Raw genomic sequence first — 16,142 nt, forward strand, 5'->3', positions numbered from 1 at the left:
TTTTTTCATTCTTCAAGAATATGTGGGATTTTTGCTTCTCACTGGCTAATTTAGTAGACTTACAGGTTGAAATACATACAAAATTTTTCTTTTTTATCATATTCTGAGAGCACTAAAAACTATAGAGAAATGACTCCATCAATGCATTCTAAGAACCTGCACGAAGCTGCTGAATTTCAGTAATATGGTAGCCTTACACAGGATAATTCCAGAGGTTAAAAGGAAGGTCTTTTTTAAGTGAAGAATGGATCTACGGTGAACCAGGATATCTTGCAGAAGCAAACATTCCTTCAGCTGCAATGGTGGGCTGAAATTTTTATTTATTACTAAAAATTAAAAATAATTAAAAAAAATCTAGAAGTGTGAGGCTGAGGCTTACTTTTTGTCAGTGGTAACTGTAATAAATATGTTGAATGGATTCAGCCATTTAAACTCTCAGAGTCTGACTGTTTTTGAATTAAATGCTACTTCTAATGTATTTGTCTTTTTCCTTTCAGTAAAACTTACTTTCATCTCCAGTTTCAAATTCAAACTTCTGGCTATAGCCGCTGTATCCTGCTGCCGTCCTGACTCTGATATGAAATATATACTTGGTGGCTGGCTTGAGACCTGTGATGATAACACTTGGAGCCTTGGACCTTGTGGAGGAATAGCTGAGCTGCTCATGCTCCTGGGGGACAAAAGAGGGGAGAAATGATATCAAGTTGAGTTGTACAAACTTAACAAAAATGATACAGCAAAACTGAAGCTCCACATTCTTCTCATGAATGTAAAATGCGTTAATAAAAGAAGGTGCGGGTATGGATTTTGGTACTTTTGATTTTTTGCTATAGTCACAATGTATGATATGGCCTTAGATATCAATTTTTTCTGTCCTTAGTCTTGCATATAAACACATCACACTTCTGTGACTTAGGTTAGTAATTATACTGTAGTCAAAACAATATGGAATTAGTACAAGACTACATTCACAGAAAATGACAGCTAGAATGGCAGCTAACTATTTTTGCACAATAGACAAACTCGGAGGTCAGTAAGCACTAGTAAGCTGTAAAGTAAAGATGTGGGAGTATTCAAATACCCGCTACTCACTTCTACCCGCAGGTAGTGCCAAAATGCCGGCGCTATCCGTGGGTAGACCTGTGGGTAAAAGAAAATAAAAATTAACCTTTTCTTTAAAGTCTGTAAGCTGCTAGCATGGCTCAACTGCTTCACTGATGTTGAATTTTATTTTTTTCAGGTAGTAGTACATGAAATTCGCTTTCACACTCTGTTAGGAGAGACACTGTGAAATCCTCCAGCTAATTTCCTACCAGTTGATTATGGGTATCTGCTGAGAACTCCTGATTCTCACATAGTCAGGGTATTGCCACTGCAGACCAGGTGCTGTAGTATGGAGATCAACCACAGTGACTGCTGCACAAAAAGGAAGTGCTAGACACATTGTTGGTGATTCTTTTAAATGAGGAAATGTCTTAAAAGAGAGACTATTTCCTGTCATTAGTTACAGTCACTCGATAAATTTGTAAGCTGTAATACTTTCTATGGCACCCCTAGGCTAGCTTTACTGTATTGCAGTAGGAGTCATCCATAAACTGATAACATGAACAGAACTGTCCTTGGCATATGCTTAATAATCCAACTGTAGTACCCATAGGGCTCCATATAAATTTATTATACCACGCAGTAATATTAGAGTATGTATATATTATTCAAAGGATGCTTCCAGCCTATTCAGAAGGAAACAATCTTGCTCACAGAAGAGATACAGCAAGATAAAAAGACTGTTGAACTTCTAACCTGTTCTGAACACATGCATATTTTTTTCTATATAAAAAAAGCAGTAATCACAGTAAGTCAACTTGAGTCACAGTGTAACAAAGCCACATCAGCACAGGACAAGAGGTACAGCAGTATTCTTCTAATAGACATACAGAGAGATGGATAAAAATACCAAATTAAAAATCAATCAAACATACAAAAACAACTTAGTGATTCTGCTAAGGAGAAGGAAGGTATGCAATAATGATTAATACTTAAAATAATTGTATTTATTGCTCAATTCAATCAGTGGAAATAATTTGAGAAACTAAAGTAAAAGGAAGTGTTGATTTGTTCCACAGACTATTAACAAATTTTGAAACCTCAAGAAACATATATTTAAATTGTAATACTAGGACATTGTGTGACTAATCTTATGAACGCCAATTACAAGTAACATACAAATAAATCTAACAGCTGTTATCACCATCAAATTTCCCCAGTTAATTGAAATGCTATAAAGTCAATTTGAGCAATTAGTTAGTGGATTTTAAACTTTCCTTTTCTGAGAAATTTCAGAAAAAATCTATTTTATTCTGATTGAAAATCAAACATTAAGGTGAGGGATTTCTATTCTACTGCTTTGTTGTACATGAAATTTCCAGTAACTTTCATGTGTAGAGCTGTAATATATCTCAAAATATAAGATGGCCAGGGTATTTCCATCACCTACATGGGCTGTTAGGCTTTCTTCCCCTCACTACCTGCCCAAGGCTAATATACTCTGGGAGCTTCCGTCTCCAAGCCCATCCATTTCCCTTCTTTTCTTTCCATAGCCTCTTATGACATTCATCATACGGCCCAAAAAACAACATATATAGGTACACTATCATAAAAATATTAGTCTTGTCATATGGGAAAAGGTATATGACTTGAAATAGCAAATGAAATAGGAGAAAGCAAACCTTGTCACCTTGGTGTATCTGAGAAAGAAAAAAAAGCTTCAGAAACATATACACAAAGAGGAAGTTGCTCATACTAGAGACAGAAAGATTAATAGTTGGAAACTTCAGATCGTTTTACACAAAGAAATAAACCATTCTGGCCTACATTCATATATAAGATGATTCTCCAAAGAGTGGATGCTTGATCTCTCCAAAGAGAGGACACTGTATTTTCAAACTCTGATGTTTTTATCTCTTAAAGAAATTACTCTGAAATGCCATCTAATAACACAGTGTTGGTAAGGACAGTTTGTTCCTGCTTTATAACAAAATTTAGTGACAGACAAAAAATACATTCCATGGTATTCATCTAGATAATATTATTTCTGTCTTTCTTAGGTTTATTTTAGTTTTTCATTTTTATGCAAGGTTATTTCAGTGGGACATGCTGAAATACAATAATAAATAAATAAATAAATAATGACATGATATGAATGAAATATAAAATAACAGCAACAATACCATTCACGAAAAACTACTCAGTTTGGATGTTGTAAGTACTAAATCACACTTCATAATGAGGTGTGGAAAATGGAATACTAAGAACAAAATTCACCACTGAGAGAAGTGCGCAGAGATTCATTGTACTCAACTGACTAGCAGTCATTTATGCCAATGACAGATTTGTCTGTCTACAAATGAAAAGAGGCTGTGGCCTTCTTCCAAAATGAGATTTACAGAATGAAAGACACAAGAACTTCATATATATTTGGAGCTATCCGAATGACCTTAAGGCACTGCTGATAGTTCATTGGATATTTTCCAATTTTCTGTAGAGGAGAAAAGTGGATGAATTTATTAACCACTAGATGTTTTGGCCAAGACATGGATTACTATTTTGCTTCAGTCACATACAGATGGAGTAAAAATATACCTGAGATACCTGTAATACATAGCACATTTTATTGTAGGGAGACACACTCTTGCTTCAAAGTAGCAATCAATAATAAGAAGTTTAAGTTTACCAGAAGAACACTTTCCTTACTGGAAAAGATGATAACGTGCTCTATCAACATATCACAATCAGTAAGAATACATAAGAGTTTTGCTTCTTAAAGAAACATTACATAGTGGGCAATGAATGACTTAGCTAAATTAAATACTCATGTCATGTTGATTTTTGTCTATTTCAGTTTTACCCACTGAAATAACTGTATTATTGCCTATATTTTCCAATTATTGTGTAAAATTTTAGCTTTCATCACTTGCTGAAATACAAGTATAATACAGTATAAGGTAATTCTACCTACAATTTGTGACAGATTTACAGCTGGACAGGTGGAGACAGAAGTTAACAAGGATCAAGGATGATTTTTGCCACTATTCCCTTCTCATGACAATGACAAGATCTGTGGCCTGCCTTGAAATCCAGAGCTTTCTACATAGAGAGATTAGGGAGTAGACAGGAAGCTTTAACTCTCCAGGCTGGCCAAGTCCTTATGCCATGACTGCTCCCAGACAGACTAAGGACTCTATCAGAAAATAATTATTCAATTCCATTGTGTAGAGAAGTATGAGATGCTGGGTCTCATTCATGCCATCAGTAATATGCACTTACTCTTGCATGTATTCTGTGTTCGTAAACTGAACTTTATACTGAAAGATTTGCATGTACTTCACAGACATTAGTGCATTCCTTTACCAGAATCTGATTTTATGCTGGGGCAAAATGTATACATGTATCAGCCATACTGTCATGCACTCCATTTTCCATGGAAAGGAAGCATAGTTTTGTAGACTAGTATATACAATATGCTCTGTTACAGATAAATAGTAACAGGAACATGATAAAAGAAAATGTAAAACATTACACCTGTTCTGGATTTACTGATAACTAAAGAGGAATTGCATAGGATCTGCAGATTGAAAAAGTTTTACTGTCATAGCTGTATTTCCTATTGCATGTAGGCAGGAACCAAACTGTTGGCCATTATGTATAGCTCAGAGTACATAAAAAAGAGAAGAAATGCTCTGATTCTTCACATTAGCATCAAAGCAACATTGTGATCTTTAGATGGCATGAGGTTCTCAATAAGTAGTTCTGAAAACACAGGGGCTGAGGGTTTAAATGTAAACTCTTCCCTTAAAATACTCTTAAAAGTATTAAAGTACTCTTAAAACTACTAGTAAGAATCTGATAAAATTCATACAAACTCCTCCATAACTCACTGCACATCTATCTTGAGACTATGTGTAACTAAAACTTAAATATAATGCACACAAGTGCTATCAACATTATTGTAAAATGTATTCTAAGACTACCTGTCCAAGTTAAAAACTGAAGTATAATATGAACCTTGGAAATGCTTTCTCTATTTATAAAGAAATTGCATTTTTCTTCTTGTTTGCACAATTTTTCTTGTCAATGGATTCTATTCCGATTTTGAGTGTTCACAAATCCATGACATTTCAGCCTGTGCATGAATGAAAGTACTATTCAGAATCAAACACCTTCCTATAGTGACCACTGCACAAGTATCTGAATCCATATATACCTTAATTTTTTTCTTGTCTTTATAAAAAAGACATATTTCCATAACTAAATAAATTATCTGACTGAAAGGAAGTTACAGTGGTGCTAACAGTCTAAGATTAGGGAAACCGATTTAATGGAGTTGCAATCCCTTTCTGCTTTTGCAGTGCATCAAAATAGTTGAATCTGGCCCATCAACATGTGCTGTAATGAAACACTCAGATTGTATAATATCATCAGATTAAATGGTAGTTCTTCACTACTTGTGACTAAAAGGAACTAACTTATTAATGAATGTTATAACAAGCCATCTTCCAGATGCTATACTATCATGACATTAGCATTTTTTTCATAAGCTCAGAAGAAAGTGAATTCTCCCTGATGACACTCAAAACTTACAAACAGATAATCCACCACATATCACCCCCTGTGAATATGCTGCACTCTCATTTCTCCCCACCTAATTTCAAAGGAAAACAGCTTATAAATGAAGTCTTAGTGCATACATATCAAGTAAAATATTAATAGACTAAACAAAATATAATGAATTTTTATCAGTTTAGACTCACACTGCTATCTAAGAGTGTACAAATGAATTTATGGGTGATAATACATAACACCCATAATATCACATAAAATATTCAGTGCAAAGAAAGATTAATGGAAATAAAAGATGAAATGCTGAAATTTGCTTATTGTGCTTAACTAACCTTTAAAATATTAACTTTACCAGTAAAGTGCTAATAAAAATTCAGGTACTTTCAGTCATACAAGACTTATCACCAGTAATATTTAAGTAGGAAAGAGAGACATTGATCTAATCAAAATAATATCAGCATTTATTTAAAAAAGATAATCAAATATAATTTATTATAATCTAATATATATAAGCAGATCTCCAGGAATTACCAGTCTCTTGCAGTTTACTCTGTGCCAATCTAATTTTATGAATGACAATCAAGGTGTTCAGTTTATTAAGGCCAATGAGTAACTGAGAAGCCTCTAAAACTGACACTGGGGAAAATGTTTTTACAGCCTTCTGCTAGCTGAAAACATATTTTTTGTGTATCTACAACTTCCAAATGTATGTGTGAAAAAAAAAATTCAAGGAGACAGCAACAAATTTTTCTATCAGCTGTTTACAAATAGAGAAAACCTATGTGGCTTACATCCATTGTCCTCCAGCATGAAAATTCCCTACTTACATCATAGAATCCCACTTAGCCTTTTTGGGGAACTGTTATCTAACAAGAGGAAATACTAATAAAGATTCAATCTTTATGCCACAGAGAACCAGTCTTCCTCCTACGCATTAAAGCACGATGTCAAAGCTGAATAAGTACCATATTAAAGGAAGGAAGATTCAGAGTTCTGTGATTCAGACATTATCAATGTTTAAATAAAAGCTCAAATAATAAAAAAGAATATTTTATGAGAACATTTGTTCACATTTTTCCACTTTCCTTGATACATCAGTTTGAAGGATATACACAATGTGACCTCCAGAGGAAGCATCATTATTTTGAAGGAATGGTCATAATTCTGGAAGCTAGAAACTTTTATTAATTGTAGCTCTGGGCCACCATGAAAGGAAATGTCAAAACGTCCTACCCTTTCTTTAGTTTTCCCTTGGAAAAGCCACGATAGCACTTAATTTCCTCCAGGGTCAACTGAACTTTAACGCTGCAATATACATTAGAATGAAACAGTAGGTAATTACCAGGTATAGTCAATATGTGATTAATCAGATCAAAGAGAATCTGTTACAGTCAAATAGCAGTGAATTATGGAATTGGTTACTATTCCTTGTGTTTTCTCAGAAAAATACATCCCCCATAGTTTTAACTTACAAAAATTGCCTGCATGCTGCCTGCGTTTGTCTAACAATGAACTTGTCCCCATCAATGTCAAAAAACATGTTCTTTCCTTGCAATTATTCCTATAGCATGATTTCAAATTCTTATTGTCCCTAATCATATCTTATGTCTCACCTCCCTTAGATCACTGTAGATAAGGAGTAATCATACTGAAATCAGGAAAATTGACTATGCCTTAGAAAATCAGAATTTGTCTTGAAAGCTCATCTTTACAATATTCTGTAAAAGGTTAGGGCTAGGTTTTTAAACCTAAAGGTTTAAAAATGTTCTTCTAACATTAACTATTGTCTTATTACAGTATCATTAGCAGGATTAGGTCAGGCCTCATGGAATCATAGAATCATAGAATGGTTTGGTTTGGAAGGGACATTTAATATCATGTAGTTCCAGCCTCCTGCTATAGACAGGGACACCTCCCCCTAGACCAGGTTGCTCAAAGACCCATCCAGCCTGGTGTTCAGTGTCTCCAGGAAGGGAGCATTCACAATCTCACTGGGCAACTTGTTCCAATGCCTCACCATCCTCAGTGGTGAAATATAATGTTAAGAAAAATTATAAGCATTATAAAAATATGAATAAGAAAAATAACAATAATAGGAATGACAGTCAGAGATAGCATCCAGCTCCTTAAAAAAATCCTTGCTACAAATGTTGTACCTTATGGTTCCAGCTGCCTAGGAAATTCAAGGTAAATTTTAAAAAGTGATTACATTGTTCTGAGGATCAATCTGACTTCAGAAGGTCAAGAACAAGAAAAGTAGAAGAGAAGATAACCAGTCATAAAGAAGGGTAAAAAGGAGGAACCTGGGAGCTACTGTCTTATAGGTCTTGTCTCCGTGCTGCATCAATGGACAAAGGAGGAGTCACTGATGTCAGCTATCTGGACTTCAGTAAGCCTTTGACGTGGTACCTCACAACATCCTTCTCTCCAGATCTGAAAGACATACATTTGATGGGTGGACTGCACAACAGATGAAGAACCGGCTGCGGAGAGTTGTGGTCAATGGCTCAGTGTCTAGATGAGATCGGCAACAAGTGGTATCCTGCAGGGGCAGTACTGGGACTGATACCCTTTAATATCTTCAATATTGACAGTGTGGTTGAGTGCACTCTTAGCAAGTTTGCTGATGACACCAAGTTGTGGGGTCTGGTCATCATACCAGAGGATGGGATATCATCCAGGGGGACCTAGAAAGTCTTGAGCAGTGGGCTCAGGTGAACCTCATGAGGTTCGAAGAATCCAAATGCATTATCTTGCACGTGGGTTGAGGCAACCCTGACTACCAATACAAGCTGAGGATGAAAGAATTGACAGTAGCCCTGCTGAAAAAGACCTGGCATTAATGGTGGATGGGAGACTGGACGTGAGACAGCAATGTGCCCATGCAGCCCAGAAAGCCAACAGTATCCTGGGCTACATCAAAAGAAGCATGTCCAGCAGGTTGAGGGAGATGATCTTGCCCCTCTGCTCTGCTGGTGAGGCCTCACCTGGAGTACTGCATCCAGATATGGAGTTTTCAGTTCAGGAGAGACATGGACCTGTTGGAGTGCTACCAGAGAAAGTCTACAAAAATGATCAAAGAATGGAACTCTCCTCCTAGGAGGACAGGCTGAAAGAGCGAGGGCTGTTCAGTCTGGAGAAGAGAAGGCTCTGAGGTGACAGGATAGTGGCCTTTGAATATCTAAAGGGGAGCTACAGGAAGGAAGGGGACAGACTTTTTAGTAGGGTCCATGGTGACAGAACAAAGGGAAATGGCTTCAAGCTTAAAGAGTATAGATTACTTTGGACATAAGGAAAATGTCTTTTATAGTGAGGGTGGTGAGACACTGGAACAGGTTGCCTAGAGACGTGGTTGATGCCCCTGGAGGCTTTCTAGGTGAGGCTGGATCAAGTCCTGATCAACATCTCTTTCTCTGTACAGAAAGCGAAGCTGTCAACAAGAAGAGAAGAGCAGACAACCATTCATAAAGAAAACACACAACAGTTAACACACAACCAAACCTCATTTCAAAAAGGCAGGAGGGAGTATACTTGATGTGAACCATTAAAAAAGAGCAAATTAAATGAGAAGAGATGAGGACAGAGTGAGTCTACAACAGTGTTAACACTCCCACTAGCACAGTAAGGTGAGAGGTGGGAAGAGCAAAGCTGAGTGGTTAACACAGAGGAGCATGCAGGAAAAGCAGCAGATAGGACATTTCTGATCATAATGACCCAGAGATTAAATTGAGAGGAATAAAAACAGGTCTGTAGCTTAAATTGATAGCTAACAGGGTGCAATCAGAATATAATACAGGGAGCTGGGATAACTTGAATTGTCAGATAAGCTCAGATATTAAATTCTATCTCTCCAGCACTTACAAGCTACTCTGACGTTTATTTTCTAATAATAAATATTTACCAGTGAAAACCTCCACACCAATGTCTCCAGAAGTCTTTCTAACTTAAGTATATAAAAAATTTCAGCCTATCCAGCTCTTCCTGAAGACATTTTTTTTTCTTCACTCATTCAAATTTTCTTAGTACTTCCATGTTCAAAGATAGCAGTTAGGTATAGACTTGGATTGTTCTGTATATTTTTCAGATTTTTTTTAGACTTCACTTGAATATTTTAACAGTTGTACATTTATAACAGGTGCCCTAGGGAAAAACAAACAAACAAACAAAAAAACATACAGTCTTAAAACTTCTTGAAGCAACAAGGTTTTGCAACTCCTTTTTAAGCAGATTTTAAGTAGAGAGGACAGGAAGAGTGAAAGGGCTGATTTAAAGCATACATAAACAAAATATCTTCTTCCTAATACATCAGACTTTCCTCTTTCCCTTTGCTATGGAATATATTCCTACCAACCAGAAAGAAAAGGGAGCTGTGAAAAAGAGCAAAAAGTGACAGGCTGAAAAAAAGCCATATTCAAAGCAAAACTGTTCTCTGCTAATGGCTTGGCTTACAGACACACACACAGACAAAAGAAACTATTAGCAGAGATTCAGTGGTATTAACAACACTATCTCTTTTACTAAAGCAAGAAAATTATAAACGTTGAAAGACAGAAACAGAAAACTGTAGAAATGTATCCATGGCCTACACAATGCTCAGGAAAGTGTCCAATTCATCAAACTGCACCCCAAGTGTCATCTTGATAGTGAAGGTGTTCATGGAGGGGGAGGTCAGCTTGATCTTGCACAAGTGTCAGGAGGGCAGCACCTTCAGGCAGCAGTCACACAACTGAGGCAGATGCTTGAAGGTTGCTTTCACCTGATTTTGGAGCCAACACATGCTTTTCCCTGTGTTTAGATAGGAGCCCTTGCAGAAAGTGTGGAGGAGGCTGGGCCCCTGTTTTTCTCTCAGCTCCTCCTGAGCGTGGTGGAGAAGACAGAGCACATCCCCCAACAGTCGCTCCCTCATTCATGTGTACTCCAGCTCCACATGCAGATTGGACTTCCTCGCTGGCATCTCCTCCACATTGTCTAGCTCCACATGGAAGGTCTGCCTGAGTGGAGGCCTCGGGGGCATGAGAAGACATTGTCTTGGTGGGCACTCCATCCTTCATAGATGCACGCCACCCCAAAATGGCTGGCTGCAGTTGGGCCGTGAAGTTGTGGCAGGCTCATCCTCAGCAGGTGCAAAGAAGGTCATCCACCACTTCCTCCACCAACTGGCACTTGTTGGCCACGTATGGAGCTGGCCACTGGGTGCTCTGGGCCAAAACTCTGCCTAGGTTGCATGTCTCATCTAAGTCACTGTCTTCTTCATCCTCTTTGTCCTCTCATTTCCTTCTGGAGCTTTTCTGGTTGCTGCTGCTACTTGGATTACATTCCACTTTCCTGAGGCAGAAGCAGAGCCTAAAGAAGATGGAAAGGATGGCAGCACAGAGCTAAATCTTGCTGCTGCTCTCTGGCCAATGTCCTGTTTTCCTGCACCAACAAACGCCATACAGCAGTAGAAGGACTCAGCAAATGTCCAGAGCTGCCAGTGCTGCAGGGCAGCAAAGATCATGGCTCCCTTGGCTGCCTCTGCTCTGTTCCTGGCTTCCCTGCTCCATGCTGTGCAGTGGGTGAGCAATGTCCAGACTCAGCTTCTTAGCACACAGCTAGACAAGCTCGTGCATATCCCCATCCATGAGTTTAATTCCCAATGGGATGATTCCCATCAACACCAGGACGATGATGAAGACCATCCAAGCCGTGGCCACGAGCAGGTGCATATTTGTACACTCTCACTTCTGCTTAATGCAGTCCCTAATGGGCTCCCTTCTGACCTCACTCAGCCTGTGGTTCATGTCTTCCTGGAAAAGCTCCCCAGTTGTGCAGCAGTGGTGCCCTTAGCACCCTGCTGTGTTCTCTTTGAGCCAGTCATCAAACAACTGTTCACTCACTGTATTATGTTTTTGTCTATCTGTTTGCCATATTTCCAGAACTATACCATGAGATACAGCAGATGAATCACTTTCTATGTATCCAATGTACATTACAAAGGACGCAGCAAACAATCTTATGAGTTAGGAAAAGTGATTATTTTACACTTTGAAAATATGTAAAGCAAATTCTGCTATTATTTTCAATCACATAAATGTATATTTCCAATTTAACTTGAATCATTTAAAGTACGTACTTCAAGTTATTAAAAACATAAATTTTACTTCTGAAAAAAATTAAGGAAATTTAGAATGATGTGACTGTCTTTTTTTAAAAAATAACAGTCTCAATCACAAAAGAATTGTTACCGTGATAACATAACAAGCTAGACCTTTTGGCAATATATCTGGAAGAATAACAGATAGTTCTAGCAAGGTCACTACAAACAGAAGATGTATCAACTGAGTGAAGTTCCTACAGCAACGTAAATGTTTTTATGAGCAGCAGGTGAATTCCTGAAAAAAACTCCGAAGCTATTAACAGCTCGGTAAGGAGTACATAATAATAAGTTGTTAACTCAGCCTCCCCGGCAAGAACATAAAGAAAGGGCACTTTGAAACTATTAATACTAACATATTAAAAAAAACGTTTCTTTACATTGACAAAATGAATATTAACGAACTTTATTAGAGTACAAAACTAAAACAAAACGATGTGGGAGTTATTAAATTACATAACCTTTCTAAAAATTTGAGTCAGCTAATGAAATCATGCTTCTAAATAAAAGGCAAGCCTCTTTTGATTCTGTCAAGAAGAATGTAACACAACGTTTATTCAGTATATCTGTAAAAGTCTTATGATAACATTAAAACATGGAAAATAATACAGTTTCTTGCATCAAAATAGAACGGGTGTCCCTAATACACCTTCAAATTCCCTGCGTATTTTCCTCTCTTCTATCAGCATAATTGTTTTGGAGACAGCATTACATAAATTAAAAGAGGTTGTCTACATTATGTAATCAGTTGTATTTCCATTCTTGTGTGAAAAAAAATAGAAGTGGAATCTATCCTTCTGAAGGATTACTGAACACTTGATATGCAGTCTTAGAATAAAAATAAAAAAGAGGAAAAGAAAGAACATTCTCTATTATCCCCAAAAGGAATACACATATATTCACCTGTGTTTGTTCAAATATATCCTAAATGCATCGTGTATATCCAAATGTATCTAAATATATCCTATCTTAAGAGTACAGAAAAAGTACAAGTGAAATAGTATTTTATACTGAAACATTCCTTCATTTATACGAAGTTATAACCTTGCTCGCGTCTCAAAGTGCATATATTCTTGATTTATTCTGCAAACTTGTCTTTATGGTTGAGAAAGAGTGATTTTTGAAAAGTACTTATGTATTATTAAAACACTGACCAAGCTACTGTTTTTAAAACAGTCTGGGCTCACAGATGAAGGCTTTTGAGAACTAAGTACTTATTTTAAGAAACTGTAAAGCAATATTTGATAGGTTTTAGAGTAATGGTTATGTGGACATTGCTTTTAACTTAGAAATAAGGAAATTATTTTTGCATAGATGGTCATTTAGCAGCCATACTCGTTACACACATATCTGGAACACAGCTCATGAAATTCACTGTTCTTTTTTTGTAAAGATGTCAAACTTTCACAAAGTTTGATACTTACTGTGTGTTATGGTACCTGAGAGAGTTAAAACTTTCATTAGCTTCAGATGTTTCTAAAACTTCGTGTTTATACACTCAAAGGTGACTACAATGAAACTGGCTAATAATAATGATAACAATAATAATATTTTAAGTTTAGAGTGCATTCTCTTATTTGCCAATTCAAGATTAAGTGCGATAAAAATAAACCTTTCTGTGCAACTGATATATTGACTCTGGAAAGACAACATTTCTTTTTTTACAATACATATCATCCAAATCATCTGTGCTTTGATCTTGGGAGTGAGCTGAACTTTAATGCAGTACAAAATATGAGGTTCTTCTGATTTCCCAGCTCACCTAATCACACACTCAGACTTAACAGTAGACTCCTGTGGCTTACATTACCGTTACATTACACAACATTGCTGTGTCAATTAATTATAAAAATACTTTTTTTTTGTAAGTTTAATTTGATAATATCTTCTCTTAGGAATCAACCTCTAATACCAGTGAATTTAACTTCCTTAAATTTCTCTGAGGCATAGAACTAGCTCTGTGGTGTTTGTTGTCTTTTATAACAGTTTGCATAATTTCCATGGATACATCTTTGAAAGACTTTGAAATCAAGTCATTCAAAGCCATTAATGCATTTCTACATTTGTACAGCTCTTCTTACAGTTTCTGGAATATGTATTGTGCATTCAATTCTCCTTGGAGGAAAGTGTATTGTCTACAAACAAGTAAACAACATCAGCAGAGAATGAAATATGCTTTTTTTAAATCAAATTCACTAGAGCCACCTAAACAGCACAGTGTTTCTCAGCAAGATTTTTTCATTCAGCAAGAATGATCACAGTAATAGTTCCGTAGGCTACTTTATTAATAAAATACAAAAGTTTAGAAGCAAGTTCTAAATAACAGAAGAAAGCTATTAGAAGACAAACCAGGTGCCTCATGAAGTTGATCTAGCTCTGAACTTCTTTGATAAAATCTTTATTACATGTAGTTGATATTTAGAGGTAAGATCTCTTTTTCCCCTAATAGTAATTATATCAGTGTCATTAATAATGGCTGCTGTGAGGTCTTTAGGTTCTTTCCCACAGGCAAAAACTATATCTGGTCAGAGTCTCATAATTATTCACTCTCATTTTCAATAGTTCGGAGACCTATTTTCTTCTCTTTTTAGAATCTCAGCCTTTCACAGTTCTTCCCTTGGGAAACCAGGTTAATATCAGCAGAATAGCAAAACTGAGAAGCTTGTTTAACATCACTTACTATGCTAAAAAAGCTAGGAGATTTCATTTTAATGATTATCTCCCTAAGTGCATTTGTAGTGATTATTTTTTAAAAACATTTCCCAGACATGGTTCATTTCCCAGGAGCTCTGAATGGCCAGGAAAGCCATAAGTGCTCTGTGGAGCCATGAACTTGAAGTGACATGGAAATCTGCTCCTGCCGCTTTGGTCAAATACCAGGGATTGTGTTCAGTCGAACTGTCCAAAAAATCTTACACACCTAAACTTCTCAGTGATCTTATTTATATAAGAACATGGTGAAGATGTAACAAAAATGTAGTATTTTGTGGACCTTACATTTCTTGCTTCTAGTCGTGTCTGAAACATTTTATTTATTTGTTGGCAGTAGATTTCTACTTATGCCTCAATTCAAATAACTGAAAAATATTGCAGGAAAAAAATTCTTAAAAAACCCCCAAAAGAAAACAACAACAACAACAAAAAAAAAAACAGTGGTTAGCACGAGGCTAAGAATTGTCCAGTTGATTGTTCAATACTAACACTAATACTATTTTACATTTAAAAAACGTAGTGACTAGCCAGACACCTGAAGGAATCTTCCCTCTTTTTACAAGCCTTTTCTTGCAAGGGCATCAAGCATGCTATGGTACATCTAGAAAGAGGAGAAGAATATACCTGAAGAAAGAAGCAGTACATGCTAGCAATCCAGCCTCAGCAACACCATCTGATATGTACCAGCTCCTGAAGAACATGACACAGTCTGCAGGCTCCATTCAGCTTCATGTGGATTGGAACTGATGCATATATTATTATTCATGATTTAAAAACCCAACATAAAATCAACACCTAATCCAAAAGAGAAATAGCTGGTACTTAAGGGAAATAAAGAAGTATCACCCTAGTTGCTGAAAAACCAGTACTGTTTAACTCAGTTAAACACTACTGAAAATGTTAACTAAAGATCTGGAAAGACTGGAGTAATTGAAGTGAGTAATGAAGAAGTCAAGAGTCAACAAATCTGACACATCTCACAGTACTCACAAAAAGTCACAGGGCTAAAGAAGAGAAAAAGCTAATTTTGCTTCACTTTCCCATAATGTCAACCAGAAATTCAGGGGATTGCCTTATTTACATGATTTAGCTTCTGATATAACCCTAACCCTAACACTAACACCAATCCTAACCGTAACCTGTCCGTGTCTTGACCAGTGAAAATATGTGGCTCCTTTTATTTGACACTAAAATTCCAGTTGATAATTGGGTAGGGACCAGTTTTGCAGCAGAGAGAAAAAAGGCAGAAAAGAAGCAGTATGTACATATTGCCTGAACAGAGATGAATTTGTCTTTACAAAAAAAGATGAAGAAATGTCTTCTTCACTAAACTCATACAGCAACATCTGCTATCCTAAACAGTGATGAGTCATACACCCTAAACTGGCAATTCACATGGGAAAAAAAAAGCTGGAATGAAACACTCTGGGCACGTAGGCAAAAACAAATGTGATGTGTCTCCAGGGCTCCAAGCAGCACACTGCTGCTGTGCTAGTTTTCAGTGCGGCACTGAGCGTAACATCAGATTCCCTACTCCTCAAAAAATGGAAAAATAGCAATGATAATCAGTTCATATCCTTGTACATGCACCTAGTGACAAATCTTTTTTGCTGTCAAATTACACTGTATGTAATATATTGTACTTACAAACTTCTATGACTTTGAAATAATATAGTGCATG

At 36.6% G+C, this 16,142-nt stretch overlaps 1 protein-coding gene across 2 annotated transcripts in view; it reads right to left on the reverse strand.

Moving 5' to 3' along the window:
• EPHA6 (EPH receptor A6) overlaps positions 1 to 16,142 on the reverse strand; it is a 472,327-nt gene that overhangs the window by 118,682 nt on the left and 337,503 nt on the right. For both annotated transcript variants that reach the window (XM_065741888.1, XM_065741887.1), the window contains exons 7-8: positions 1,093 to 1,140; positions 508 to 670 (exon numbers count right to left, since the gene is read on the reverse strand). In XM_065741888.1, the coding sequence (XP_065597960.1) occupies positions 508 to 670; positions 1,093 to 1,140 (211 nt within the window). The remainder of the gene's footprint in view (positions 1 to 507; positions 671 to 1,092; positions 1,141 to 16,142) is intronic.

This window comes from Cyrtonyx montezumae, unplaced genomic scaffold (assembly GCF_038088225.1).
Source record: "Cyrtonyx montezumae isolate F1298 unplaced genomic scaffold, pur_monq_1.0 scaffold_3, whole genome shotgun sequence".
Lineage (NCBI taxonomy): Eukaryota > Metazoa > Chordata > Aves > Galliformes > Odontophoridae > Cyrtonyx > Cyrtonyx montezumae.